Raw genomic sequence first — 27,393 nt, 5'->3', positions numbered from 1 at the left:
GCTGCTCGACATAATACTTTTCGCGAATCGAAATGAAATGAGCAGATTTGGTTAAACGATCAATGATCACCCAAATACTATCGTTGCCTTTTTGGGTGTTGGGTAATTTAGTGATACAGTCCATAGCAATGTCTTCCCATTTCCAAACGGGAATCGGTGATCACTCGATTAGACCAAAAGGTCTTTGATGTTCGGCTTTGACTTTTGAGCAAGTAAGACATTTAGATACAAACAACGCTACGTCCTTTTTCATACCCGGCCACCAAAAGGTAGCACGAAGATCGAAATACATTTTATCCACACCTGGATGAACGGAATACCGCGAACTGTGAGCTTCGTCAAGTATACACGTACGAAGATCATCACGATTAGGGACCCACAAACAATTGAGAAAGTACAAAACACCATCGGGTTTGGTTTAGTTCGGCACAACATGACATTTCGTCGTACATGTTACCTTCTTCAACGGAGGCACGTTGAGCTTGAAATATACGGATTTGAAGATAGGTTTGAACAACGACGGTTAGAAACAGAACGGATTTGACATTAACCTTTCAACTTAGGGCGTCGGCTACAACATTCGCTTTACCGGGATGGTAGCGAATCTCGCAATCGTAATCACTAAGTAATTCGGCCCATCGTCGTTGTCTCATGTTGAGATCTTTTTGGTAAAAAATATGTTGAAGGCTTTGATCAGTAAAAACCACAAATTTCGTACCATAAAGGTAATGTCTCCAGATTTTGAGAGCGAAACAACGGCACCAAGTTTGAGGTCCTGAGTCGTATAGTTCTTCTCGTTGACCTTTAGATGCCTTGATGCGTAAGCGATGACTTGACCTCGTTGCATGAGAACACAACCAAGTCCTTTATTTCTCGAGCAATCTATTCGAATAAGATAAGTATGTAAAGTATGATTAAATATAAAAGTATGAAAGAAAGAAAGAAAGAAAGAAAGAAAGAAGATGTATACTTATGTATGTATGAAAGAAAGATAAGCAAGTTAAGTATATAATATATATCTTCGGATGTGTATGTATAAGTACGTGAATGTATTATATGTTACCTGATTAACTAGAACTTACTTAGCGTAGCTGACTTTTAGTATGCACATAGGTAAATAGGTTGAGGCAGTTAGCTTGAGGGAGACACATGGCAGGATCTGAAGGGGCTGGCATCTGAAGAAGGATTTGTCATGATGTTTTTAATAAGCTATCTTATGTTATGTTTTTAAAAACAAGTTTTGAATGTTTTGTAACGAGTGGTTGACTTTAATTATTATTTCCGCAAAAGTTTTTAATTAACTCTGATATTTAGAACTGTGTTTATGAGTAGAACCAATGATAATGTAGGCACCGGGAACATGGCTTTACAAAAAGTAGCATTTTCCGATGATATTCCGACCAAAATTAGCGGTTTTCGGCGAAATACCATTAAAATTTCCAGCAAGATTCAAGCCAATTTCCGACCAAAATGTGTTTATGTATGTATAAAACTGAAAATTACATATAAAAATGTGTGCATGTTTATATAAAACTAAAAAGTTATACATTAAAGTCCGATCCGATTAATCCCGATTAATCGCTAGTCCCCATCCCACCGCCTGACTAGCGACTAACGATTTTTAAAACACTGGTCTATAGGACTGTGTGGGCCTGACTATGTGCATATAATTAGTGTGCCCGTCTATAGGGTTGCTGATTGTTTCGAGTATGAACTAAAGGTTTCCCTAAAAATGTTTTAGCGTCATCGTGTTCACAAGCATGTGTTTCTGACGTATTTTATAAACTGTTTTACAGGTAATGAAGAATAACGAATATAAGATAGTGGCTTAGCCATTAGATGATCTGATGGCTCAGATGAAGTTCTAATAATGTACATATACCACCATGAATCAATGAGGAGCTTGAGATGCAAACTCTCGCAAAAGCAAGAGAACATAATCCCATATCAACTATATATATTCAACTCACATTAAAATTCAAATTAATCCCCAGTCAACACCCTTATAGCTCCCAATCAAGGGTAGCCTTTGGTAAAGATGAGTTAGCATGTATCTCAAAATATACAATTTCAAACTTGTACTATGAATTAGGATGTGCAACAATCGAATTACACAATACTATTATCATTTAGGTTAAATCATAAATAGTCTATATTAATTCATCGATATTCCAGGTAACAAATACATTGTTACAACACCCTTCTACAAAGCCTACCTCGAAGCACGAGTACGTTAAGAGTACTAAGTCTAAGACTATCTTCAGTACTACGTGTGCTCTTAACTGTCACGTCATCTGCAACATAATATCCTTACCTATTTAATTTCCACCTCATCACCTATCCATTACACATAATATTCCGGCGCGAGTCCAAACCCTTGTCTAGCTTGGCAAATACAAGAGTAGATGGGCTTCTAGGTTTTAAAAAAGAGAGAGAGAATATTGAGTTGTCTTTTATTCGGGTCGGGTCATACGATTAGAACCGCATCCCCAATATTTTTGTAGTAGTAATAACCTAATTAAAACCCTTAACTTAACCCCTTTCTTTGTTCCAGCGGCCGTTGAATATCATAAATTATAATAATCGTTTTTTCTGTTGTCATCATGAGCTTTCCGATCAACAATCGCAGTGAAGAAGAAGAAGAAGAAGAAGAAACCGACACAAACCTCGCATTTTTCAATATTTACGGCCCACAGGTTACATCTTTAATCTTAACCTTATTTTTGCATATTAATGCTACATTAACTCCGGATTATTGCAGGCAAAAGCAGGTGTCGAGTTTAAGACCGCGGAATTAAACTCAACTTTGAACTTGGAAGTAGGTTTTACTGTCTCATAAAGTTTCATCACAAAAGTTTAAAATAAATCTTGTGGTATTTTTTTAAATGGCAGGATGTTCAGGGGCTTGTCACATGGGTGCTCGCTGAGGGATTCATGCCATCCTGGGTTTTCATTAAGGTTTCCACTTCTCTATTCATCTTATATATGTACACCATCAAAGGATCCATAATGATATCTGTTTTCTACATAATATGCAGAACAAACCTTTGATTCAAAAAGTGGTTATGCTTTACGTTCCCGGTCTTGATGCGGCAATCTATCTCTCACAGTCTAAAATACTACGCAGTTTAAAAGAGTGCTGTGGTATTCCAAGGCCCGTGCTAGCACCTAGGTTGGATGCTGAATTACAACACTTTGTCGATATGCTTTTGTTTCTAATTAACAGTAATAATGTGTCAGATATGATTACGCAAGTTAAATTATTTCAGTAACTCAATTGTTCTTTTTTCTTGTGCTAGCTGTGTATCAGATGGGATGCGGACTATAGATGCCCTTTTAACGTGCAGGATTAAAAGAAAACGGGAAGCTGCTGCTACATTTACAAATAAATCTGGACCAGGTATTTTAGTTTTAATGTATTTTGGTAAATGCTATACGACAAATAACGTTAATAACAATAATGGCCAACTTTTTCAGATTCAGGTCCTGTTTGTGATCATATGTCGTTGTCTGACCTCAAGCAGATAATTCCATTTCCTTTGTCATACTATACGCTTACAACAAAGGAATTAGAAGACAATGGATACATTCATGATCAACCAGGTGACTACCCCTGGTTGAGTGTATTTGTATATTTACTTGCTTTTTAATTAATTTGTGGATAATGTACTTACAGGTTTTGTTTCAACTCTTCCCGCGCCATCTGGAAAGCCCGTTCATGAAATGGTGGGAGTTGATTGTGAGATGGTAAGGATGTGGCCAACATCTAAGTGAAAACTCACTTTACATGGTGTTTAAGTAGCACTGCATAATTTGTTTAAAAGCTTCTAAATTTATGTTTTAGTGTATTACAAGCGAAGGGTTTGAGCTTACAAGAGTAACACTGCTAGATTATAAAGGACAGGTAAAGACTCTTCTAATGTGTTATTTTGTTATCATATATTTTAAGTTGTAATAAAACAGCAGCTGCAATAGTTAAATCCCTCTTTTTTGGATTGAGTGTTTCTGTTTTTATGTGAACCGTGTCATGATTTTTGTTCTCTTTCCAAGCAGAAGTTTCAACTACTAAAATGTCTGATATTTTGCAACCACTAAAGTGTAATTCAATCATCTATGCAATGACACAGTTAACTGATTGTTTGAATCATAGTCACATAAATCGCGGTGCGCTCCGGTACGGGTACGCGGTTCGCTAGGCTAGACGAATTCGGTACGGAGGGGGGTAGGTTCATTTCGGTACGAACCGGTACGATGTACCAAGAAGTGCGGTTCGAGGGAATTAAAAAAAATAATATAAGTTATATATCTTTCAAAAAATTAAAGTTAGTTATTTAAAAATATAATTTTCATTTTATTATTTATATATATACACAGATATTCAAATGTAATTTTATGAAATAGCTATACTATATTGTAAAATATAAATTTGAGTAGTAAAGTATAGGGTTATATTTAATAAAAATACAAACGTGAGGGTGAAAAATGAAGTTTTATGAAAAAAAACTGGCAGCGGCGCTTCACTATGACTATCTTTCTAGGGTTTGGGTCATGGGAGCCAAATGTGGAACCCAATTTGGCTATAGCGATTTCAATTGAGTATAATTCGCGAATTCATAATCAATTAGAGCGACGGACCAGCGTCAATTGGTTCACGAATTAAGGTTTTATGGATCGAACCGTACCGGATAATTGGGTCGCGAATTCTCCGGCGACCGGAACGCCGGCGAATTGCGATTGGGTACACATCGTACCAATTCGAAATTCGTGGGTATGCTAGCGATTTATGTAACTATGTTTTGAATTATTGCAACTTAATCTAGCCATTTCTTAATTTTCATTCATATGTTTTAATTACTTTATTTTGCAGGTTTTGTTGGATAAATTGGTTAAACCACCAAATGCAATAACTGATTACAACACCAGGTACTTTGGTCTTCATGAATGTTCACATCAGCAAGGGTTTTGAGTTTTTTTTTATGTTTCTGTTGAATGTGTGTGTATTATAGTCATTTTATTGGGGTCTTGGGGAGATGGGAGAAGAGCACTGTTTTTTGCATGAACATGAAAAACAAAATAAATCATTCATTTTCAATCTTAGAAAATTTATAACATATGAAAAATGGTTGAAATGCAATGTTTAATTGTCTTTCTTGAAATACAAAAAATATGACCAAAATTAGTTTATTTATACAACCTACACATGTGCAAGCCATGTGTAGGTTATATTACCTACACACAACATACACATGTGTATGTAAACTTATGAAAATAATAAGAAAAAAACACATGACAAATTTGTTGAATGTTTTCTTATGTTCATAGCATATGCATTTATGTGTAAGAAGTAAAGTTTTAAAAAATACTGTTGATCAAGAAATAAAATGATTTATATCTTGCAATAAGTTAGTGTTCTGTAATAAACCTCACCCTGATACACACACACTGATACATACCTGGTCCCTTAGAATATATTCCTGCCTAAGCCCATGTTACCAAACAAGCGGGAACAGTTTAAGCAGAAATTAGTGGGGTAGTTATGTTCTAGAACCGTCAATTAGGTTTAGTATTAATAGGGTTATCTTTGTTTTATTAGCTATGGATGTTTATGTTAATTAGAATTAGGGTTCTTTAACCTTGTAATTGGAGATCAAGCCTATCTCGAATGTGGCTATTATCTTAATTTCAGTACTTTAGATTTCCGGTTTCTATCATTGGTTCCATTGTCGGGAAATCGAAGATGGTTGCCAACAACCGTTCAGTTCTACCATCACCCAGTCAGGCTGTTCTGGCTAATCAATTAGCAGCCATTGCAGACTCACTGATAGCCTTGAAGGAGGATATCGCAGAGATCATGGCGGTTTGGATAAATGTCAACAAGGAATCTCACAATCCACTACTGGATATGGCTAAAGAAGAGGTCCCAAATGAAGATTGGGTAAAACCTGCTTTCGGTATTCAATTGGAAATTGAAGATAGTGTTCAATTGAAGATAGAAAATGTTGTTCAGTTGAAGACCGAAGACCGATCTGAGCATGTTTTGGATGTTCAATTGCGGGTCAAAGATTTGGAAAGAGACCAAAATACAGTGAAGTTGTTGCATACCAATTTACATGTGGAAAATTTGGAAGAAAATCAAACTCACGTGAAATTATCTCTTCCTCACATGACTTCATGGGTTGATGAAACTCACAAATGGGCTAAAGTTGGTCCAGATGTGTTGAAGACATGAAACGAGGGCTACATTTCTCATCATCAAGTGTGGGCTAGCCCACTTGCACACAACAAAGTTACCAATCGGTTCAATATATGTCTCATCTCTACCATAGTTCATTATTTCTTGAAGCATATTGTTCGAAGATTATTGGAGGCACAGATCTTGGCAATTATTGAATGGCTCATTGCTTGGTGCATCATTTTTTTTTCCCAACTTGAGGACAAGACGTTTTACCAGGCACGAGGTATTGATACATACCTGGTCCTTTAGAATATATTCCCGCCTAAACCCATGTTACCAAACAAGCGGGAACAGTTTAAGCAGAAAATAGTGGGGCAGTTATGTTCTAGAACCGTCAATTAGGTTTAGTATTAATAGGGTTATCTTTGTTTTATTAGCTATGGATGTTTATGTTAATTAGAATTAGGGTTCTTTAAACCTTGTAAACTGGAGATCGCCCATCTCGAATCGGGCCACTATTCATTTTAATTTCAATATTCAAGTTCTTAATTTCGAGGTTCTATCATTTGGTTCCATTGCCGGGAAACTCAATTGGGAATTTCATATATATATATATATATATATATATATATATATATATATATATATATATATATATATATATATATGGGAGGGTTATCCTAAAAACAAGTAGTTTCCTAGGAAGATTAGGAATAAATCATAGTCATTGGATAATGTTAATCAATGGTTGAGATTTAAAATTATCAAAAACTGTCATAGTTTCCTAGAAATACTCTTTTACCATTATAATCGACATAGTTTCCTAGATTTGTTCTTTCACCATATGTTGTAATGCCACATGTTAAAAATCTATTGGTTCTTACCATTCCTAGGAAACTCTTTCTTTTTATTTGAACCCTTTTCTATATATATATATATATATATATATATATCATTTGAGAACTTCAAAAAAATTAAGAACTTCTAGGAACTCATAAGAAACAAACATTTTTTTAATTTTTTTCATATATTAACATTGTTTAAGACTAGTTTTACCATATTTTATATATAAATTTGTTATTACATATATAAATCACAAGTTTATATATGTGTAAAATTTATGTAATAACAAATTTACATATATGCAGAAAAAATTTTAGATGTGTAAAAACTAATTTTCATAATTGTAATTGTAATTATAGATATATAAAATGATAAAACTACACTCAAATAACACTAACGTACAAAAAAATTTTTAAAAAACGTTAATTTTCAAGGGTTCCTTCAAGTTCTTAAATAATTTAAGAGTTATGTAATGATAGTAATCCTATATATATATATATATGTATATATAGGGTTATAATCATTTAAGAACTCTTATTTTTGATAAGAACTCTAAGAACTCCATTCAACCCTTAGATCATCTCATCAATGGTTAAAAACAATTGTGGCATTATAGTAATTAAATTAAAGTTAAAAGGTGATTAATTATACAAGAGAAGGGTATTGTGGTATTTTATTAATTAACCCTTAAATTTCTCACCCTCTCAATCACGGTTACATAGTAAAATAAAAAAAAACCGTAATCCTTCACATACTTTCACGCATAATCTCATTCAATCCATCTAGAAATCACGAACTAAACTGGTTTTCTACTCATCTATAGTAAACTACTATTGCTCGTCACTATCACTACTGATTTGTGAGGGTTCTCTCAATAAATCATGATTTATGAATACTGCATTTTAGATTCTTCATTGCACAGTGTCATTGCGGTTATAGTGAGTAAATATATTTGATAGTATTATATTATAATCTAATACAATAAACAATGTTCATGAAGAGATAATCATTAACCAATACTTTGCAATAACTGATGTCCGCGTTTAAACTACGCAACACAACCATCAGGCCAAGAGTTAATTTAAGCTTTAATTCTGATTGCATTTGCTCAACATTTTATGATTTTAAATTTCATTCTTTCTTTAATTATGTTGTTTTTGTATTTATTTACATATACGTAAATAGTTATTTACACATGTGCATAACAATTACATATATGTAAATAGTTAACTTTACACATATGTAAAACAATGTTCCATGCATAAACAATAATTGTTTTTAGTTTACTTATATTAAAATTATTTTTAAATTTAATTTTACTTTTATTTATTATTTTGACAGTCAAAGAGTTTTGTTTTAATTTTCAAGTTATTTAAATTAATCATTCTTCACCATTTTATTAAGTTTTTTAGTCATTGGCGTTTATTTTCACATTCGTTATGGTTTTTACAATTTTTGTTTCAAGTTTTTGATTCAATTGAGGTGTTTGGATTGCTTTAAAAATATGACGAAAATCAACCAAAAAGAAATAGATGAGTAGAAATGCATATGTTTAGGTTAAAGAAATATTTAAATAGAAGTAGACTGAAAGTCATTTGCATATATGTTAACAATATTTATAGTCTTGTTTTTCGTTTCTCAGTTAACACTTATATATAAGTAAATTATTTTCATAAACAAATATTTTTCCTATCAGTTCTATTCCGTCATTTTGTTAGATAATATGAAGAAATATTGATTACCTGATTAATTAGTTTAACAGAGGAGAGATAATAGGCAATTATCTAATTACTAAAATGGAGAGAGAAACAAATTCATAGTTACCATTGTACCCTTCTTATTTATTTTAAAACATTCAAAATTAAAACAAAATGAGTGGTCTACATTGTTTCCTAAAGTTCTTAATGAAAATGGAGTTCTTAAAAGAGACTAACCCTATATATATATATATATATACACATATATATATATGTGTGTGTATGTGTATAATGAGATCTTGGTTTAAAAGGTTTATTGTCATTCAGGTACAGTGGAATAACACGTGAGATGATGGATGGAGTCACAACCACCCTTCAAGACGTTCAGGTTTCCTGTCTTTTAACTGCTATTTGTCTTGTCTAGTGTCTTGAAAAATAGTTAGTACCAATAACACTGTTTTCTAAATTAACCAACCATGCTTTTGCATTCTATTTCAGGAAGATTTTATACAACTTGTTAACAAAGAGACAATTTTGGTTGGACACTCGTTGGAAAGCGACTTATTAGCTTTAAAGATCAATCATAGTTTAATAATCGACACTGCAGTTTTATACAAACATTCACGTGGTGGAACATACAAAATTGCTCTTCGTGTGCTTACTAGGAAATATCTTTCTAGAGAGATACAAGATTCACGAAACGGGCATGATAGCATTGAGGATGCGAAAGCGGCAATGGATCTAGCCTTTTTAAAAATAAAAAATGGTAAATCACTTGATTTCTTTTGTTTTATTTGTGGTTAATTGGTTGGTTTCAAAAGGAGCATCTCGTGTACTTATAGGTAAAAAGGGTCAAAATTAGTGTTTGTGGGAGGTTGATAAGTAAAAACAACCAAAGGGATGAATAGGTTATAAAAGGTTTATAGTTTTCTTGATAAAAATATATTTCAGTTGATTTTAATTGAAATATAGCCTGAAGTGGCCCCAAACAACATACTGACACTGAAATAACCGAACCCAATAAAAACCTAATGGTTTGCTTCTATGTTTTTAGAAAGCCAATTTTTTATCTGCTTACGGTTTTGAAATCAACCAAAACCCAAAAATTCGAACCAGTTGGAACCGAAAAATTGATTTCAAAGTAATGTATAAGAAATTAATAAATATTGTTGCTAAAAAATAACAGATACTAATATGCAATAACCAATTAATCATCAATTGATAAAAACAATTGGGCCCGTGCCCAAGCGCTTTATTTTGGGCCCCAAACTTTTCAAGCCTAAATGAAACCAAACCAAACCCATTGTGCAAACCTAAAAATCGAAAGCAAACGGTTTTCAAAGAATCCAAAAATTGGTTTTCGGTTTTAGGTTCAGTTTGAGCCGAAAGCAGATCGATGCACATTATGATAAATGACGATGTAAAGTTAAAAGTTCAGAACTTAGATTTTATATATGTGATTTAATTTTTTAAGAAGCTGTAAATTATGATAAATGACAATGTAAAGTTAAAAATTTAGAACTTAGATTTTATATATGTGATTTAAATTTTCAAGAAGCTGCACATTATGTTAAATGACCATTTATATGTAATTCATTTTTTGATAATTTGAAACAGGACCTGATTTTGGTCGACCTCCATCATTTATGAGAAAAAAACTCCTTACAGTTTTAAGTGAGTCTGGAAAAGCCTCGTCTTTTATTGATAATATATCGATAGTGAAACGATACGCTTCAGAATTGTCACATTCTATTCCGGTTGTTTCTGATCATGAAGCTGTTTCAAAAATCATCAAAGAGGTAATGTGTATTATTCTTGTTATTAATATAATATTATTACAGCTGGTAATGTGTATTATTCTTGTTATTAATATAATATTATAAAGCCCATTTGGGTAATATTATATCTCTAATTGGTATCTAATTTGTGACCGCAGGTAAAAAACGAGAAAGTACATTTTGTGTGGGCCCAGTTTACAGAACTAAGTTGTTATTACACGAAACAAGCAGAGGATTCGGAGGCGTTGAATAAAAAACTTGCTGAGATGATTGCATTGCTTACTTGTGATAATAAGTCAAAGGGTAGAAAAAGTATTAAGTATACTGTCGCTCCTGATTTGAAAGACGTTCTTAAACGCATTAACTCAAGAATTGACAATATTTATTCTAATTTGCCGACAAATGCGATGCTAATGCTATGCTCGGGTCATGGAGATACTGCAATTGTTCAAAGGTATTATATACTTCTAAAATCATATTTTCAAGTTATTCTTCTTCTTTGTATTCAAAAGTTTAGGTTTTGAATTTTGATTATATATAAAGCGACAATGTTCACAAATAACGTGTTGAAATTACTGTTTTTGCATGCGCATGGATGAAGATTGAGGAAAATGCTTGTGGAAAAAGTGGACACGGATATACCTCGGGATCATCTTGTGAAGGTCCTAGAAGAGTTGCAGGCGCAGGCCGAGGTAGGTTTGTGTTTTGTGGGTGTCAAACAATGAGCATGTCATACATTCTTGTTGTAGCTTGTAACCAGGAGGAACACACCTATTTTTGGCATTAGATAGGGCATCAATTTACATTAAAATTAAGGAAAAAGGTAATATGGGTTTGCTACATTTGGTTTGTTGATTATGGGGCTGAAGAATAGCAATAGAGTGGAGGTGCTAAAATGGGTGGGATTATATTAGCTAAAAACGGTTTGGGTTAGAACCAGTATGTATGGTTAAAGCGGGTCATGTTACAAGCCATAACAAAGAACGTGTCGAAACTCGCAATCTAAAATCTATGTGAATTTAGAAGTTAGAACAGGCAAAAACGACGTGTACATCTACCGACCACCCGTACTTACACCGGCGTGTACACCATACCAACTAGTGGCATTACAACTTACAACCATCTCCATAATCAACTACTGCCACTAGGCTGTGATTAAATTAAAACTTGCTTACATATGCTAAGGAATATGAGTTTGTATTATAGTTTCGAAGGAAAATGTGAATAATTGCATACTTGATTATATTTCTATATAAAGTTTAAATAAGAAACTGTTGTAAAATGAAAGACATTTTGTTTGAAACCCTTTTGTCCCGAAAGTCTATTATGACCCAAGCCTAGTATACTCGCTACTCGGTCAACCTGTTCCAAGCATTTTCTCAGACTTAGTTACTATGCAACAAATTGCATATACAAATTATCAACAGTGTTGAAGCATGGATCTTGCCAACAGTATTTGGTCTTCCTGCCTTAGCTTGAACTTGAATACTGCTAATAAATATTGGAGGAAAATAGTAAAATTTTTCGGAAAATGAGTCTTCAATAACTTATCTTGTTATATTATTGAGCTATCTGTTTGCTTGTTTACTTACCTTTTTGAGAGGCTACAACCATTAACAAGGCTTAGCAAGTAACTAAGCATTAAAACAGACCCCCAATTCAAGAAAAAGAAGCCAGCAAACAAAACCACCAACTATACCATAAACACACACCTAGCATTATTTAGTGGCGTTTGGTTACCAGAATTCCTTTTAAAGAATAAATTATATGGAAGAAGTTAAAACAAGGCGGATTTATGATTTAAATTTATTAATGGAATTAGAATTTTGTGATCGTTCGCTTTACAAAATCTTAATGTTAGTTTTGTTAAAAAATTTTAATAGAATATGGTAATTGTGGGGTGTTGACGATGGAGGCGGCAACGATGACGGTGGTGATGGTGAGGGCGACGACGTTGGCTGCGCTAGCACCAGATACGAAGATAGTCTCGGTGGCATGTATGGTGGTATTGGTGAAAAACTCCAATTCTTTTTTATTTAACTCCTTCAGTATTTTAAAACTAATATTTAATACTTTTATTTGAATAAATTTTTGGAAATCTATTAAACATGTTATAACGTCAATTCAGAGTCCAATCCTAGCAAATTTAGGAAATGAAATTTGAATTCCAGTTATGTAGTTCAAAATTAATAATGCAATTGAGGTGTGTTAATTTAAAGCTAAAGATGCACATAAAAAATTTATACATAGTGCCTTAGACGTGACGTATAAAATAATTACGTAACCGGTTCACTTTTTCTCTCCTAGCGTTTTGATTCTCTTATATTCTTGATATACAAATATATTATATAATTTTTACAGTTATCCGACTTATTAAATTTTCAATTATATAATAAACTAGTCCTAATGTTTTAAGGTCATAAGTTTATCAATTTCGTATGTTGAATTTGGTAGTATCCCTAATGTTTAAGATTACAATTATTTGATTTATTTAAAGCCTTCTTTACGACGGAGGTTGATAGTATCTTTGATTGCATTAAATTGTTTCCTAAGAAAACTTCATATGGAGGGATGGTTTGAGAACACAACATGTTTTGGATGCTCTTTGTGGAAGCGAGCCTACTATTGCCACTGATCTCGTATGCGCTAGCACTGCAGTGGTTAATTTATGGTTATGAGAGAGTTGCATGTCGACTTTGGCAAAGTTTGTAGCGCCTTATCCTCTTACGCCGCTATTAAACCCAACAACGGGATTCGACCTATTGCAGTGAGTATTATATAGAGACGTCTGGCTTCTAAGGTTGCTATGAAGGGTATTGGTAAAGAAATGGCCAAGTGCCTTAAAATTTTCAGTTTGGAGCTGGTGCGTCGAGTGGCGTTGATGCCATATTAAACACCGCCATAGTGTATTGAGTGAATGTCACGCCAATGGGTCTTTTGCAATACTTATAGTGGATTTTTCTAATGCGATTAATATGGTGGATAGATTAGCTTTACTTCACGATATAAGGGTGAGGTGCCCTTTTATTTTCTTGCATGTAGAATTCATATACTTATAGCCATCAAGATTGTATCTTGGAGATGATCATATTTGGTCCTTCACAGGGGTTCAACGAGAAGACCCGTCAGGACCACTTCTTTTTGTCCTTGTTTTGCAACCCCTTGTGCATCATATTATATACAATGACAAGTTTTTTCTCTCATGCTTGGTATCTTGATGAGGGGCTTTCATTGGAGATTCATAGAAGATTACTAAAGTGTTGGATATCATTAAGGTGGTGGGTCCAACTTTTTATCTTGAACTGAATATTAAGAAAACTGATCTATTTGGCCTTCTGGCATTGGCGATAAATATTGTGACGGGTTATTCTCTGTTGATATCGAAAGACCATTATTGGGGGTGAAGCTTATTGGAAGGGTTGGGCTGTTAGCAAAGACACCTGATTTATTAATGGGTTAGCAAAGAAGAGAGCTGATGTGCTTTCTCCCCAAGCTTGGTGACCTGAAGAGTGAGTTACTCTTGCTTTGTTCATGTATGGGTATTGTCAAACTTTTCTTTGGCTTGAGGACGTGGCAACCGACCAAACACACATTATGAATGTAGCGTTGTTCTTTGACAAAGGATTGTGTGGGATGATTGAGGACATTGTACTATGTGGAGACCCTTTCTTTGGAGGCGTCCAGTAGTGACTTGTTTCCTTACTTATTAAAGGGGGAGGGGGGTTAGGGTTGTATTCGGCAATAAATGTTTTACCCTATGCCTTTGTGGCCTCGAGGGCCCAATCGTGGGTGCTTCAGGACCACAACTTACGAGACAACAATATATATGGTATGGATTTAAATTATTCTTGTGTTTTGGCTTGTTTTCGTGATATGATTCAACGTTTCGACTTCAATGGTTCTAACAAAGACCACCACCACCCCCCCTCCCCAAAAAAAATGCCAACATGCATTGGTGAGTGCTCCTTATAGTAAAATTATCCACGAAATGTAAACACAGTATGGCATGACACCTAGACAAAAAGTCTTTTTAAGTGTATAAGAGCACCTCATGCTCAAGATTTTCTTCTTGCTACCCCTATAAAAGGGTTACACTAACATATGTCGTTGGTGGAGTATAATGTTGGAAAATTTGTTACGTGTGCTTTAGTAGGTTGTTATGACACAACAAATGCACACTAATAGACATTAATGAATGAGATATCAATGTGTGATTGTGTGTATTTGAAAGAAAATACTATAGTGGTGTATCCCACACTGGTGGGATGAAAAACTTGTGCCTTGTTTTTCCTCTATAAATCGAGAGGTAAACTAAGTTGCAACACACACCAAACCTTACACACAACACAAGCATTGTTGCAAGGTTTTTCCAACTTCTTCTTCTTCTACATTTATGGTTTCTTTTATTCGAACATTTTTCAGGTTTACGGTTAACTCCGGCAGTACTACTGCTCCGGCTGTTGTACCCTGGGAAACAACGAGTTCTCTTGGGAGACTCGAAATATTGTTTTAAGGGCCCCGTGTTCAACACGATCCTCAGCCAAACCGTTTATATTTTTTTTTCCGTATTGTATTTGGTTTATTTCTTTGATTCTGTATTGTATTTTAGATTCTTGTATTGTATTGTATGAGTAATAAAACTGTTTGTTAATTTTCTGTTTATTTACTCAATTCACGAATTCGGTTCCTACAATCTTAAAACAATATTTTTAAAACCGTTTCGTGAAAACTTTGTTTAAATTTTCAGAAACTATTATGTTTTGATCCAAACGTGTTTTGTTTCAAAATAGTATATGTTTTAAAAACAGTTTTTTCTTTTCTGTTTTGGTCTCAGAATCAAGAATTGGATCTTCAAAGTTGGACTTAGACAGATTCGTTCTTGGTTTAACATTCTGAAATCAGAAAAGGCTCCTTTTTGGCTGTTTTTGGCTATCTAGCACGAGATAGCTTATCGTGAAAACTTTGTTTAAATTTTCAGAAACTATTCTATTTGGATCCAAACCAATTTTGTTTCAAAATAGTATATGTTTTAAAAACAGTTTTTCTTTTCTGTTTTGGTCTCAGAATCAAGAATTGGATCTTCAAAGTTGGACTTAGATAGATTCGTTCTTGGTTTAGCATTCTGAAATCAGAAAAGGCTCCTTTTTTGGGCTGGTTTTGTTATCTCGCACGAGATAAAGCTATCTCGCACGGGATAAATTTATCTGGCAAATTTCAGAATTTTCAGAATTTTTTTTCTAAGTTACTAACTTGGTCTGTTTTCTGTTGCAAGAATGACAGGACCAACCCCAAACACTTCTAATGCTACCCTTGTTGTCCATTTGACTACCCCAGCCAATGTGGGAGCGACCACAATGGCTAACCATGCTGAAAAACCCGAAAAGTTCACGGGTGTCCACTTTAAGAGGTGGCAGCAGAAAATGTTTTTCTACTTGACAACCTTGAACTTAGCACAGTTCTTGGAGAAAACAGCCCCCATACCTACTGCCCAAGATGATGCCCAAAGTGTGAGTGCTTTGGACGCTTGGAAACATTCTGAATTTCTCTGTCGCAATTACGTGCTCAATGGTTTGGCGGATCCATTGTTTAATGTCTATTGTGGGATAAAGACTGCCAAAGCACTATGGGAGTCTTTAGACAAGAAGTATAAAACCAAAGATGCGGGAACAAAGAAATTTGTTGTGGCCCGTTTTTTGGACTTTAAAATGGTTGACTCCAAGACTGTGATCACCCAAGTCCAAGAACTACAAGTTATATTTCATGAAATTCATGCCGAGGGTATGACACTTAGTGAAACGTTCCAAGTTGCAGCCATAATTGAAAAGTTGCCTCCTAGTTGGGTTGAGTTTAAGAATTATCTTAAGCACAAATGAAAGGAGATGACTATTGTCTTCGAATTGAGGAAGACAATAAAATGGCTCAAAAATCAGCTCGTGTGGAGCCAATGGCTAAGGCCAACATGGTTGAACTTAGACAATCTTCTTAGGGGGGGGGGGCATAAGGGTAAGGGTAAAATGAATAAGGGAAAGGGAAAGGTGAACCTTGGACCGAAGAAGGAGGTTGTGAAAAAGAAACCTCAATCTTCAAACTTCCAAGGTGTTTGTTTCAATTGTAATGAGAATGGCCATCGTGCAAACCAATGCAAGAAGCCTAAGCATGAGCGTGCGCATATGGTGGATGAAAATGGTGAACCGTTGGTGGCAATGATCACCGAGCTCTCGGCAATGATTGAAGAAATCAATCTTGTGGGGGACAAACCGCAAGGATGGTTCATTGATACGGGTGCGACCCATCATGTGTGTGGTGACAAGACCGTCTTTAGCACCTTTAAGGAGGCTGTTAGTGATGCTAAGTTGTTTATGGGGAATCAAGCAACGGCCGACATCAAGGGTGAAGGGAATGTGATCTTGAAGATGACTTCGGGAAAAGAGCTTACTTTGAGCAACACTTTGTATGTGCCCGAAATTCGTAAGAATTTGGTTTCGGGTTGGTTGCTTAATAAGTTTGGTTTTTGTTTAGTGTTTGAGTCGGACAAGTTTTTCTTGACTAAGCGTGGAATGTATGTTGGTAAGGGCTATGCCCTCAATGGTATGTTTAAACTTGATGTAACCGTGATTGGAAATGAAATGAATAAGGCATCTACTTCTGCTTATATTATTGAGTCTTTAAATTCAAATGTTTGGCATGGTAGATTAGGACATGTAAATTTCAATTCACTTCGTCGTTTAATTAAATTAAAAAGCATACCAACATTCCACATTGATACAAACTCGAAATGCGAATCATGTGTTGAATCCAAACTTACAAGATCATCATTCAAATCGGTTGAAAGAATAACCGAAACACTTGATTTAATTCACACCGATGTGTGCAATTTAAAAATGTGCCCAACAAGAGGGGGAAACAAATATTTCATCACGTTTATTGATGATTGCTCAAAATATTGCTATGTATATTTACTTAAAAGTAAAGATGAAGCAATAGAAAAATTTTTCTTGTTTAAAAATGAAGTTGAGTTACAACTTAACAAGAAAATTAAACGTGTGAGAAGCGATCGAGGAGGTGAATACGTTTCACCATTTGCGGATTTATGCGCACAAAGTGGCATAATACATGAATTAACCCCTCCTTATTCTCCACAATCAAATGGCATGGCGGAACGAAAGAACCGTACATTAAAAGAGATGATGAATGCCATGTTGGTTAGTTCTGGGGTGAGCCATGACATGTGGGGGGATGCCATTTTAACGGCAAATTATCTTTTAAATAAGATACCTCTCAAGAATAGGGACGAGACTCTTTATAAGTTATGGAAGGGAAGAGAACCTTCGTACAAATACATGAAAGTGTGGGGGTGCCTAGCTAAAGTCACCGTACCACCTCCTAAAGCTCTTAGGATTGGTCCCAAAACTGTTGATTGCATTTTCATTGGATATGCTCACAATAGTAGTGCACATCGGTTTTTGGTACATGAATCCAAAAATCCAAATGTACATGTAAACACTTTCATGGAGGCGAGCCCCAATACTGTCTCGTATTTTGAGCACGTGTTTCCTAAGTTAGGACACACACATGAGGCCTCATCATCACGAGCGAATGATGTAGGTGCAAGCTCGTCAACACAAAATGACGACTTGGTTCATGAAGGAACACATGAACGGCCCGAGACTGAGGATGGTGATTTAAGACGAAGCAAAAGACAAAAGGTTGCAAAATCCTTTGGTCCTGACTTCGTAAGCTTTATGGTTGAAGGTGAACCTAATACCTACCATGAAGCGGTGAACTCACCTGAAGGAGCTCAATGGAAAGAAGCAATCAAGAATGAAATTGATTCGATCTTACAAAATCATACTTGGGAATTGGTAGATCTTCCAGTTGGTTGCAAACCACTTGGATATCGTTGGATATTCAAAAAGAAGATGAAAGCCGATGGAAGTATTGATAAATACAAGGCGAGGCTAGTGATCAAAGGTTTTAGACAAAAGGAAGGTCTAGACTATTTTGATACTTACTCACCTGTAACACGTATAACCTCTATAAGGTTGGTGCTTGCAATCGCGTCTTTACGAAGTTTGGAAGTGCACCAAATGGATGTAAAAACAGCTTTTCTAAATGGTGATTTGGAAGAAGAGATATACATGGAGCAACCTGAGGGTTTCTCCGCCCCTGGTCAAAAGGGCAAAGTATGCAAACTCATCAAGTCTTTGTATGGCTTGAAGCAAGCTCCAAAACAATGGCACCAAAAGTTTGACCAAGTCATGATTAGCAATGGTTTCAAAATTAATGAGTGTGATAAATGTGTTTATGTTAAAAACACAAAAGGAGGTTATGTTATTTTATGCCTTTATGTGGATGACATGCTTATCATTGGGAGTAATGATAAAATGGTTCAATCTACAAAAGACATATTATAGCACGATTTGACATGAAAGACATGGGTTTAGTTGATACTATTCTTGGAATAAAAATCATTAAAACCAAAGAAGGTCTTACTTTGAGTCAAGCACACTATGTCGACAAGATTCTTGAAAAATTCAACAAGGAAGACAAGCGAGTGGCTTGTTCTCCTGTTGACACTACTCTACATCTATGTAAAAATAGAGCTGAGCCGGTTGCTCAATTAGAGTATTCAAGAATCATTGAAAGTCTAATGTATCTCATGACATGTACGAGACCCGATTTAGCATACGCGGTGAGTAGGCTAAGTAGATATACTAGCAATCCAAGTGTTCAACATTGGAAAGATATTATAAGGGTGCTTAGGTACATAAGATACACAAGAGACTATGGTTTGCATTATACCAACCATCCAGCTGTGATCGAAGGGTATACTGATGCGAACTGGATTTCGGATATGAAAGATTCCAAATCAACAAGTGGGTACGTGTTCCTACTTGGTGGGGCAGCAATATCTTGGAAATCATCCAAACAAACTGTAATTGCTAGATCCACAATGGAGTCTGAATTCATTGCCTTAGACAAATCTGGGGAAGAGGCAGAATGGTTACGTCAATTCGTGGAAGACATTCCACAATGGCCAAAGTCGTTGTCGGCAATTTGCATACACTGTGACAGTGAGTCTGCAATTGGTAGATCTCAACGTTCAATGTATAATGGCAAATCAAGGCATATGAGACGTAGACATAACACGATACGACAACTACTGTCAACGGGTGTTATCACGATTGACCATGTGAGGTCAAAAGATAACATTGCAGACCCGTTAACAAAAGGCTTAAGCACGGATAAATTTTATAAGTTGTCTAGAGGAATGGGACTAAAGCCCGCGATAAAGGAAGTATGAGGGAAACCTAACTTAGCAGACTGGAGATCCCAAGAGCTAAGTTCAATAGGCAAACTTAATCATATGACCAGAGGCAGTCACTGTGGGGGAGTACCCCAAAACCAAAGGGAGTCTTGAACTTCCTAGTCCTTTATCCTAGGGGAGTACCCTAAAACCAGTGACATTTGGGAGATGTTAAGCATATTAAGGTTAAGTGAAATAACCATGATGCTTTTAATGATTCATGGGAATCGCCTATGTTAGAGAGAAGTGTGGTCGCTTCGAATGGAATTGTGGGGAGGCGCAATTTCCTAGAGCTCTCGCAGAACCAGGACCGTGATCCATGACCATAACGGACACAAGAATGAGGGGTTGACCAAACCAGGGAGAGTATTGTGTGAAGGCATATTGTCGTCTACACAAATGGGGGTCTGTTCAAAGTTATCGCGACTACAAACCTTTAGGAGGCTAAGTATGCTTCACAACGAAAGGTTCAAAGGGTAACACCTACCTATCCGGCAATACTCAACTGCTGAAACTTACTTTGAAGAATCGATTTCCATTCATGTGGGGGATTGTTGAAAAATTTGTTACGTGTGCATTAGTAGGTTGTTATGACACAACAAATGCACACTAATGGACATTGATGAATGAGATATCGATGTGTGATTGTGTGTATTTGAAAGAAAATACTATAGTGGTGTATCCAACATTGGTGGGATGAAAAACTTGTGCCTTGTTTTTTCCTCTATAAATAGAGAGGTAAACTAAGTTACAACACACACCAAACCTTACACACAACACAAGCATTGTTGCAAGGTTTTTCCAACTTCTTCTGCTTCTACATTTCTGGTTTCTTTTATTCGAACTTTCAGGTTTACGGTTAACTCCGGCAGTACTACTGCTCCGGCTGTTGTACCCTGGGAAACAACGAGTTCTCTTGGGAGACTCGAAATATTGTTTTAAGGGCCCCGTGTTCAACACGATCCTCAGCCAAACCATTTATATTTTTTTTCCGTATTGTATTTGGTTTATTTCTTTGATTCTGTATTGTATTTCAGATTCTTGTATTGTATTGTATGAGTAATAAAACTGTTTGTTAATTTTCTGTTTATTTACTCAATTCACGAATTCGGTTCCTACATATAATACTATTCTTAAGTATCGCCCCATGATTCCTCTATTTCCGGGTGATGAGATATGCATTATTTTGTTGTAAGGCGTGTTTGGACTACAATGGGAAGCACACAGTCCATTGTAGATAAGTCTCGGGGTTCAAGAACCGACACGATTTGATTAGAGATGTGGTCTTTGACATGTTTAGATGTACATGGATTTCCATTAAGAAAGAAATAATTGTAAACTTCTTGACTGATGCGTTGGAAGGAAGGTCAACTCTCAGACCAACTGACATTTTGACATGTGTTTCCCCTCTAGTGGCATTTCCCGGTTGGCCAAAGAATATTAAAAGTTGCTTCATGCAAAGTAAACATGCACGAATAAGCATGTCTTGACAACCAACATATGTTTATACCTTTTGTATTTGATAGTTTTGATATTCTAACGCATGAGGCTGCAGAGCTAGTTAGTTATACCAAACGGTTTATATAAATAATTTTATTTTTAGATGATGTTATTGAGACGTTGTTGGCGGGTGGTTACGTGAGTGAGTAAACACTAGTTTACGATTTAGTAAAATAAAATTGGGTAGGCACCGAGCGAATGCACGTAGCATCTCAGTGGCAACCTTCGTCTCTCAAATAATAATAAAAATCTCTTAACAACTTCATTCTTACGATTCCATAGATCTATCTCTGATTAATTATTTGCTGCTGCTCGGTTCAATTGGTTTTCTAGGGTTTTGTTTGATCCATGGATTCTGAATTTGACTATCTGTTCAAGTTGCTGATGATTGGTGACTCAGGAGTCGGTAAAAGCAGTCTTCTCCTCAGTTTCACTTCCGATACCTTTGATGAACTCTCTCCTACTATCGGTAATTTTTTATTTAACTCTACTCAGTCTAATAATATATTCTTGCTTCTTTAAATTAATAATGTCAACTTAGTTAGGGTTTACACTGATGGAATGTTGATTATTTATAATCATGACGATTACATTCATACCTTTTGTTATCCATACTCTATTATGCTTTTTTAGGACTAGTTAATGAGTCATTTCCTTGACTTAGATTATAATTATAACTTTATTTTTAACCTTTTGCAGGGGTAGATTTTAAGGTAAAACATGTTACGATTGGTGGGAAGAAGTTAAAGCTTGCTATTTGGGATACTGGTAATATTTTCTGGTGTGATGTGATTTACATTTAACACCATTCTCAGATTTTATAAAGCTTGTCGTTTTTGATGGTTCAAGATTGTTTTTAACTTCTAATTTGCAGCTGGACAAGAAAGATTCAGAACTCTAACCAGTTCATACTATAGAGGAGCACAAGGAATTATAATGGGTATGAAATATCTTTCATGTTTCATCATCATCATCATCATCATCATCATCATCATCATCGTACTCAGTATATCCCACCAATAGCAAAGCTATGGTAGGGTCTGAGGAGGGTAAGATGTAGGCAGCCTTACCTCTACCCCATAGGGATAGAGAGGCTGCTTCCGGTGAGACCCCCGGCTCGATAGTAGTTTTGCATCAAGCCTTGGACATAAGGCACATAGCACTCAATCATCGGGACACCGGCTGATCGGTGCATGTACCCTTATCTTTCAGCTATCAACGCCACTACATGATGCCTGATTAACCGTCCGTCACTTTTAACGTTATTTTCACGAGATTAGTAAAATAACGTCAAAATTAGTGCAATTTCACTTTTGCCCACCCGAGGGTTCACACATATATACATCATATATATGTATATCCCTTTAATTCTTTCATGTTTCTTATATGTATATCCCTTTAATTCTTTTGTTTTGATCTAACTTTAATGCTTGGCTTCTTGATGGTGCCTCATTTATGTACAAGTTGTATTCTTTTAAGTTGATACGTATATCATTGGTTATTATTTTTTTTTTGACAAATGGACACAGTTTATGATGTAACACGAAGAGAGACATTCACAAATTTATCTGATATTTGGGCAAGGGAAATTGATCTGTACTCAACTAATCAAGATTGCATCAAGATGCTTGTTGGCAATAAAGTAGATAAGGTAACTGTTATTGTAATTTTGTATCTTGGCTAATAGTTATAAAATTAGACGTCACGTCCGCATTCACAAATTTATATGTATATAATTTTGTAGGAAAATGATAGGGTTGTGACAAAAAAAGAAGGAATCGACTTTGCAAGGGAATATGGATGCCTTTTTATTGAATGTAGTGCAAAAACACGTGTCAATGTGGAGCAATGTTTTGAGGAACTTGTTTTGAAGGTAAATAAATTACGAGCTTATATTTCTTCTACTTGTTAGTATTAAATTATTTAACATAAAATCCACACTATAGTTGAGCATGCATGCTGATAAATGGACGGATTTCTTGTTCATGTTCTGATGTTCGTTAAGAAAATGAATGTTATCCTGTTTGTTTATATTCTAAACGATCATAATTATAAATAACGAACATTAACGGACATAAGTGAACAAAGATTAACTAGTAAAATGTAATTGAACGTAGAAAATGAGTGTATTCATTCATCAATTCGTTATCCGATTACCCAACCCTTGATTTTATATTTTATAATTTGATTAATGCCTGATGATAGTATTGCTAATAAATAGTACATAATTTAAATATATATGTAAACAGACGAATAAAATTGAACAAACATAAACTAACGGTTTAATATCAATGATGTTACTTTTGAATGGGTTTGTTTGACAGTTTGCATCTTATGTTTCTTTCAATGATGTTACTTTTTGGTCAATGACACACAGGATGGACCCGAAGTTGTTTAGTCACCATCATATAAGTATTAATAATAGTGTGATTGTTTGGTTTAGTTATAAATGATAAAATGTGCAGATCTTGGATACACCTAGTTTGACTTCTGAGGGGTCAACTGTTGTGAAAAGGAACAACATATTTAGCCAAAAGCCTCCAGTTTCGGACGATGCGACCAGTGCATGCTGCTGAAGTAGTTCTGCAAGCTCCTTTTGTGTTAAATGTAAACTTTTATTTCAGGTTTAAAGGTTTTGTATGCAAAATGATAAATCATGAATGTAAATTTTAAATTGTTGGATGTTTCTTGTATTACCTTTGAAAAGATCCTGGATTGATGGTTAACTTTGATATATTTAGTTTTATCTTACTGGATCATCCGCACGTGAAATTCTGTTTCGGAGAGGTACTACTGGAGTAATATTATGATACTAAAACCTGCATGCCATAGCCCTTAAGAAATACTGGCAATTAGTATGGATGGAATCAGTTCTGTTATTAATCAAAACGAACCTCTAACGATGTTCGTTTCTAAACAGTTCGGGTTGTAACATCGTTTCTAAACAGTTCGGGTCCAGTTACAACAGTTAGAGTAATTGAGTTATTGGAAAATATAGCCCAGTTTAGTTCGGGTAACCGCTGGCTTTGAAGGCGAGTGAACTTAAAAATAAGTTCAATTAATGGGCTGCGAAAATGGGGTTGGGTGCCTGCGAAATCATCTCTTGGAGGAACTTGGAAAGGTATTGTCAGGTTACCACAATTGGAACCAAACTTAATTGAACTTCAAATATCGATTATCAGTTCCGAAAATGGGGTTGGGTGCCTGCGAAATCATCTCTTGGAGGAACTTGGAAAGGTATTGTCAGGTTACCACAATTGGAACCAAAATTAATTGAACTTCAAATATCGATTATCAGTTCGAGTGGGCAAAGGTGACCCAACTATGTTCCGGTTGGACATGTGGGTTGGAGAAAACCCACTACGTGATACATATTTTTTATTGTTTGCCTTAGAAAATAAAAAAATGATGTGCTTGTAAAAAATAGGCTACAATGGCAAGACAGTAAACGGGAGCTATTTTGATGTTGGAAAAGGAGGCCGAGTTCATCATTGGGGAAACGAGCTTAGTAGTGTTGGAGAATTATTCTCAAATGTTCAATTAAAAGAGGAAAAAGACATTTGGTTTTGGAAAGATTGTGATAAAAAGGAGAGTGATTTCTTGGTCAAGAGGTTTTAGATGGGAAATTGACAACTATGGGCTACCAAAATTGAATTCAATAATTGGCATAAATGGATTCCTATTAAAGTCAATTGTTTCATTTGGCTAGTCCTTTTGGATAGAATACCAACGAGGATAGCATTGCTTATTCGAGGCACCACATTGGAGGATGTAAACTGTGGACTATGCGGCTCTCATCTAGAATCGTCCGAGCATTTGATGGTTAACTACTGCTACGCTAGTAACATCATAACCGGTATTTTCGATTGGGTAAAATTACCACTTGCTGGTAATTTTGGTTCGGTACTAGAAATTTTTGAATTTCCAAAGAAACAAAAGGTATATAAGGAGTTGGATCTACTGATTCGGGCTATACATGTTATCACTTTTTGGTTAATTTGGAAGGCAAGGAACACGAAGATTTACAAAAATAAAAAGTGCTAGGTTCAGAAGACAGTTTGTGACATTAAGATGGTGTCCTTTCTTTGGGTAAAAAATCGAAGCAAACGGGATAATTTAGAGTGGGACAAGTGGTGCCGTTTTAACTTTGTAAACTTTATCATCATCATCATCGTACTCAGTATATCCCACCAATAGCAATGCTATGGTAGGGTCTGAGGAGGGTAAGATGTAGACAGCCTTACCTCAATCCCATAGGGATAGAGAGGCAAACTTTACTTGTAATTTTTCTATATATGTTTTCTTACATTTTCGGGTTGTATCTTGTCTTTTTTTCTTGTATATTGGGCTTCTTTCTTCTAGCAAGAAGTTTCCTTTTTTTACTTTTTATATATTTGGCCTTATTAAAAAAAAACTAATTTGCTTTTTTTTATTTATTTATAAAAATCTATAATAAAACTTTTTCTGACATAATATCATTTATAGATGATATAAATGTTTGTTAAAAATGTTAATTTTCTATATGCATAATCATAACCAAACTATAAACATAGGTTACTTATACAATCATAACCAAACACCCACCTAGCATAAATGTTGGCTTAAAATGTCAATTTGGTATGGTTAATTTGGAATTATATATGCATAATCATAACCAAACTCTAAACATCGGTTACTAATACAATCATAACCAAACATCCAGGTAGCATAAATGTTAGTTTAAAATGTTAGTTTTGTATATGCATAACCATAACCAAACTATAAATACCGGCTACTAATACAATCATAATCAAACAACCGGTGTCTCAAACGTTGCAACTACTTCGATCCCATTTAGTTTTTATTATTCATTTTCCTATTTCTTTTTTTCACATTCCTATCCATACGAGTTAGTGAATGGGTTAGAAGATAACATATGTGTTGATAAAGTCATATATAAGTTATACAAAGATCATTTTTAAGTTAATTCTTATTAAATTTGACAAGAGAGAAAACAAACCAAATTATTTAATGACTAATATTCTTTTGTTTAGAACAATTAATTAATTAATATCATTTTGTTTATTGAGACAAATGTTTGGCATTTTGGTTAGGATGGTTGGTGGTGGACATATCTCTCTCCATTTGACATCATGCTCAGGGAATCTGACACACGATTGGTACATTCTTCGAAGTGCTTTTCCTAACTTTATTTCTCCAATATTTTTTAAAACTTTATATATACAATAAAGCTATTATTATTTTTTTTATTTTTTTTATTTTTTTGTTGTTGTACAAATTCATGATCCCTTTTTGTTTGTCGTAAATATGATTCTAACTCAAAATCAACTTGTTGATATGAAATTTAAACATGTCTTGAGTACCTTTGATCAAAAGTGTATATAGAAAACCTGAATTGATTACCTTTGATCGTTTAATAAAATATCGAAGAAATGCATTTTTTATTCAATATATTTAACACAATAAATAATGAGCGTATGCTATTTTTTAAAGGTTAGCTTGTAATAAAAACCACACCTGGCTAGAACACCTAATCGAGGACAAAATAAATAATCACGTCGCTCCCACCGATCATCTTGTCTTGGGACTTGTTGGACTAGGACGGAGATCGGTCCCATGCGTCCATGGTGCAGTTTGCCTAAATAGAATTTTTTTCATGAGTGATGCACGACTAGTGATGGTTGATAAGCGTACACATGTTAGCACAAAAACAAAATAAAAAAGAAAAAACAGGTCCATTTTACTTATTCACTTCTCTTTAACTCAAATGTTGTAGCTTCACCTTTACTTTCGTTATTATTCTACTGCTCATGTTAGTCTAGTATTCTCATGTTCTTACTTTTAATTATCCTACTAATTTTATATAATAATTAGTGTCACCCGGCGTGCTGGTAAAATTCAAGTGTTGTCGGGCACATCGGTAAAAACCAGGTGTTGGTAAAATTCAAGTGTTGTCGGTCCCGGGTGTTGAGACGGTAAGTCGACGCGAATTCCTTCGGTTTCGGTTACGTGTTTTATATATCGGAACTAAAACAAAAAAAGTATGAAAATTGAGGTTGACCAATGGGGTGGCGATGGTTGGTAAAAACTCGG

The 27,393-nt window shown here is 35.0% G+C and overlaps 2 protein-coding genes across 2 annotated transcripts; both read left to right on the top strand.

Annotated features, from left to right (window-relative positions):
- Nucleotides 1–2,570: 2,570 nt before the first annotated feature.
- Nucleotides 2,571–11,256, top strand: LOC143597543 (small RNA degrading nuclease 5-like). The gene is made up of 14 exons (XM_077076024.1): nucleotides 2,571–2,696; nucleotides 2,762–2,818; nucleotides 2,893–2,958; nucleotides 3,039–3,172; nucleotides 3,300–3,400; nucleotides 3,478–3,603; nucleotides 3,677–3,747; nucleotides 3,845–3,904; nucleotides 4,868–4,923; nucleotides 9,043–9,103; nucleotides 9,214–9,481; nucleotides 10,333–10,514; nucleotides 10,652–10,947; nucleotides 11,095–11,256. The coding sequence occupies exons 1-14, from the start codon at nucleotides 2,604–2,606 to the stop codon at nucleotides 11,216–11,218; spliced, it is 1,695 nt and encodes a 564-aa protein (XP_076932139.1). The 5' UTR covers nucleotides 2,571–2,603; the 3' UTR covers nucleotides 11,219–11,256.
- A 10,367-nt stretch (nucleotides 11,257–21,623) lies between these two features.
- LOC143597542 (ras-related protein RABC1-like) lies at nucleotides 21,624–23,982 on the top strand. The gene is made up of 6 exons (XM_077076023.1): nucleotides 21,624–21,769; nucleotides 22,000–22,068; nucleotides 22,175–22,240; nucleotides 22,830–22,951; nucleotides 23,045–23,173; nucleotides 23,766–23,982. Exons 1-6 carry the CDS (start codon nucleotides 21,649–21,651, stop codon nucleotides 23,874–23,876), a joined length of 618 nt encoding a protein of 205 aa, XP_076932138.1. The 5' UTR covers nucleotides 21,624–21,648; the 3' UTR covers nucleotides 23,877–23,982.
- Nucleotides 23,983–27,393: the final 3,411 nt, after the last annotated feature.

The sequence above is a fragment of the Bidens hawaiensis genome, unplaced genomic scaffold (assembly GCF_021521415.1).
Source record: "Bidens hawaiensis isolate Kalapana, Puna unplaced genomic scaffold, B.hawaiensis_p1.1 tig00048460_1, whole genome shotgun sequence".
Classification (NCBI taxonomy): Eukaryota; Viridiplantae; Streptophyta; class Magnoliopsida; order Asterales; family Asteraceae; genus Bidens; species Bidens hawaiensis.
The sequence above is the reverse complement of the archived record's forward strand: the minus strand, read 5'-3'. Positions and strand labels throughout refer to the sequence as shown.

What these genes read in the sequence shown, in the direction of transcription:
- LOC143597543 (XM_077076024.1), top strand. Translation starts at nt 2,604, where the DNA reads ATGAGCTTTCCGATCAACAATCGCAGTGAAGAAGAAGAAGAAGAAGAA. An exon ending in CTTTTTAAAAATAAAAAATG is followed by an intron (nt 9,482 to 10,332) that starts GTAAATCACTTG and finishes AATTTGAAACAG; the next exon opens with GACCTGATTTTGGTCGACCT. An exon ending in TTTCAAAAATCATCAAAGAG is followed by an intron (nt 10,515 to 10,651) that starts GTAATGTGTATT and finishes TTGTGACCGCAG; the next exon opens with GTAAAAAACGAGAAAGTACA.
- LOC143597542 (XM_077076023.1), top strand. Translation starts at nt 21,649, where the DNA reads ATGGATTCTGAATTTGACTATCTGTTCAAGTTGCTGATGATTGGTGAC. An exon ending in GCTTGCTATTTGGGATACTG is followed by an intron (nt 22,069 to 22,174) that starts GTAATATTTTCT and finishes TCTAATTTGCAG; the next exon opens with CTGGACAAGAAAGATTCAGA. An exon ending in TTGAGGAACTTGTTTTGAAG is followed by an intron (nt 23,174 to 23,765) that starts GTAAATAAATTA and finishes TAAAATGTGCAG; the next exon opens with ATCTTGGATACACCTAGTTT.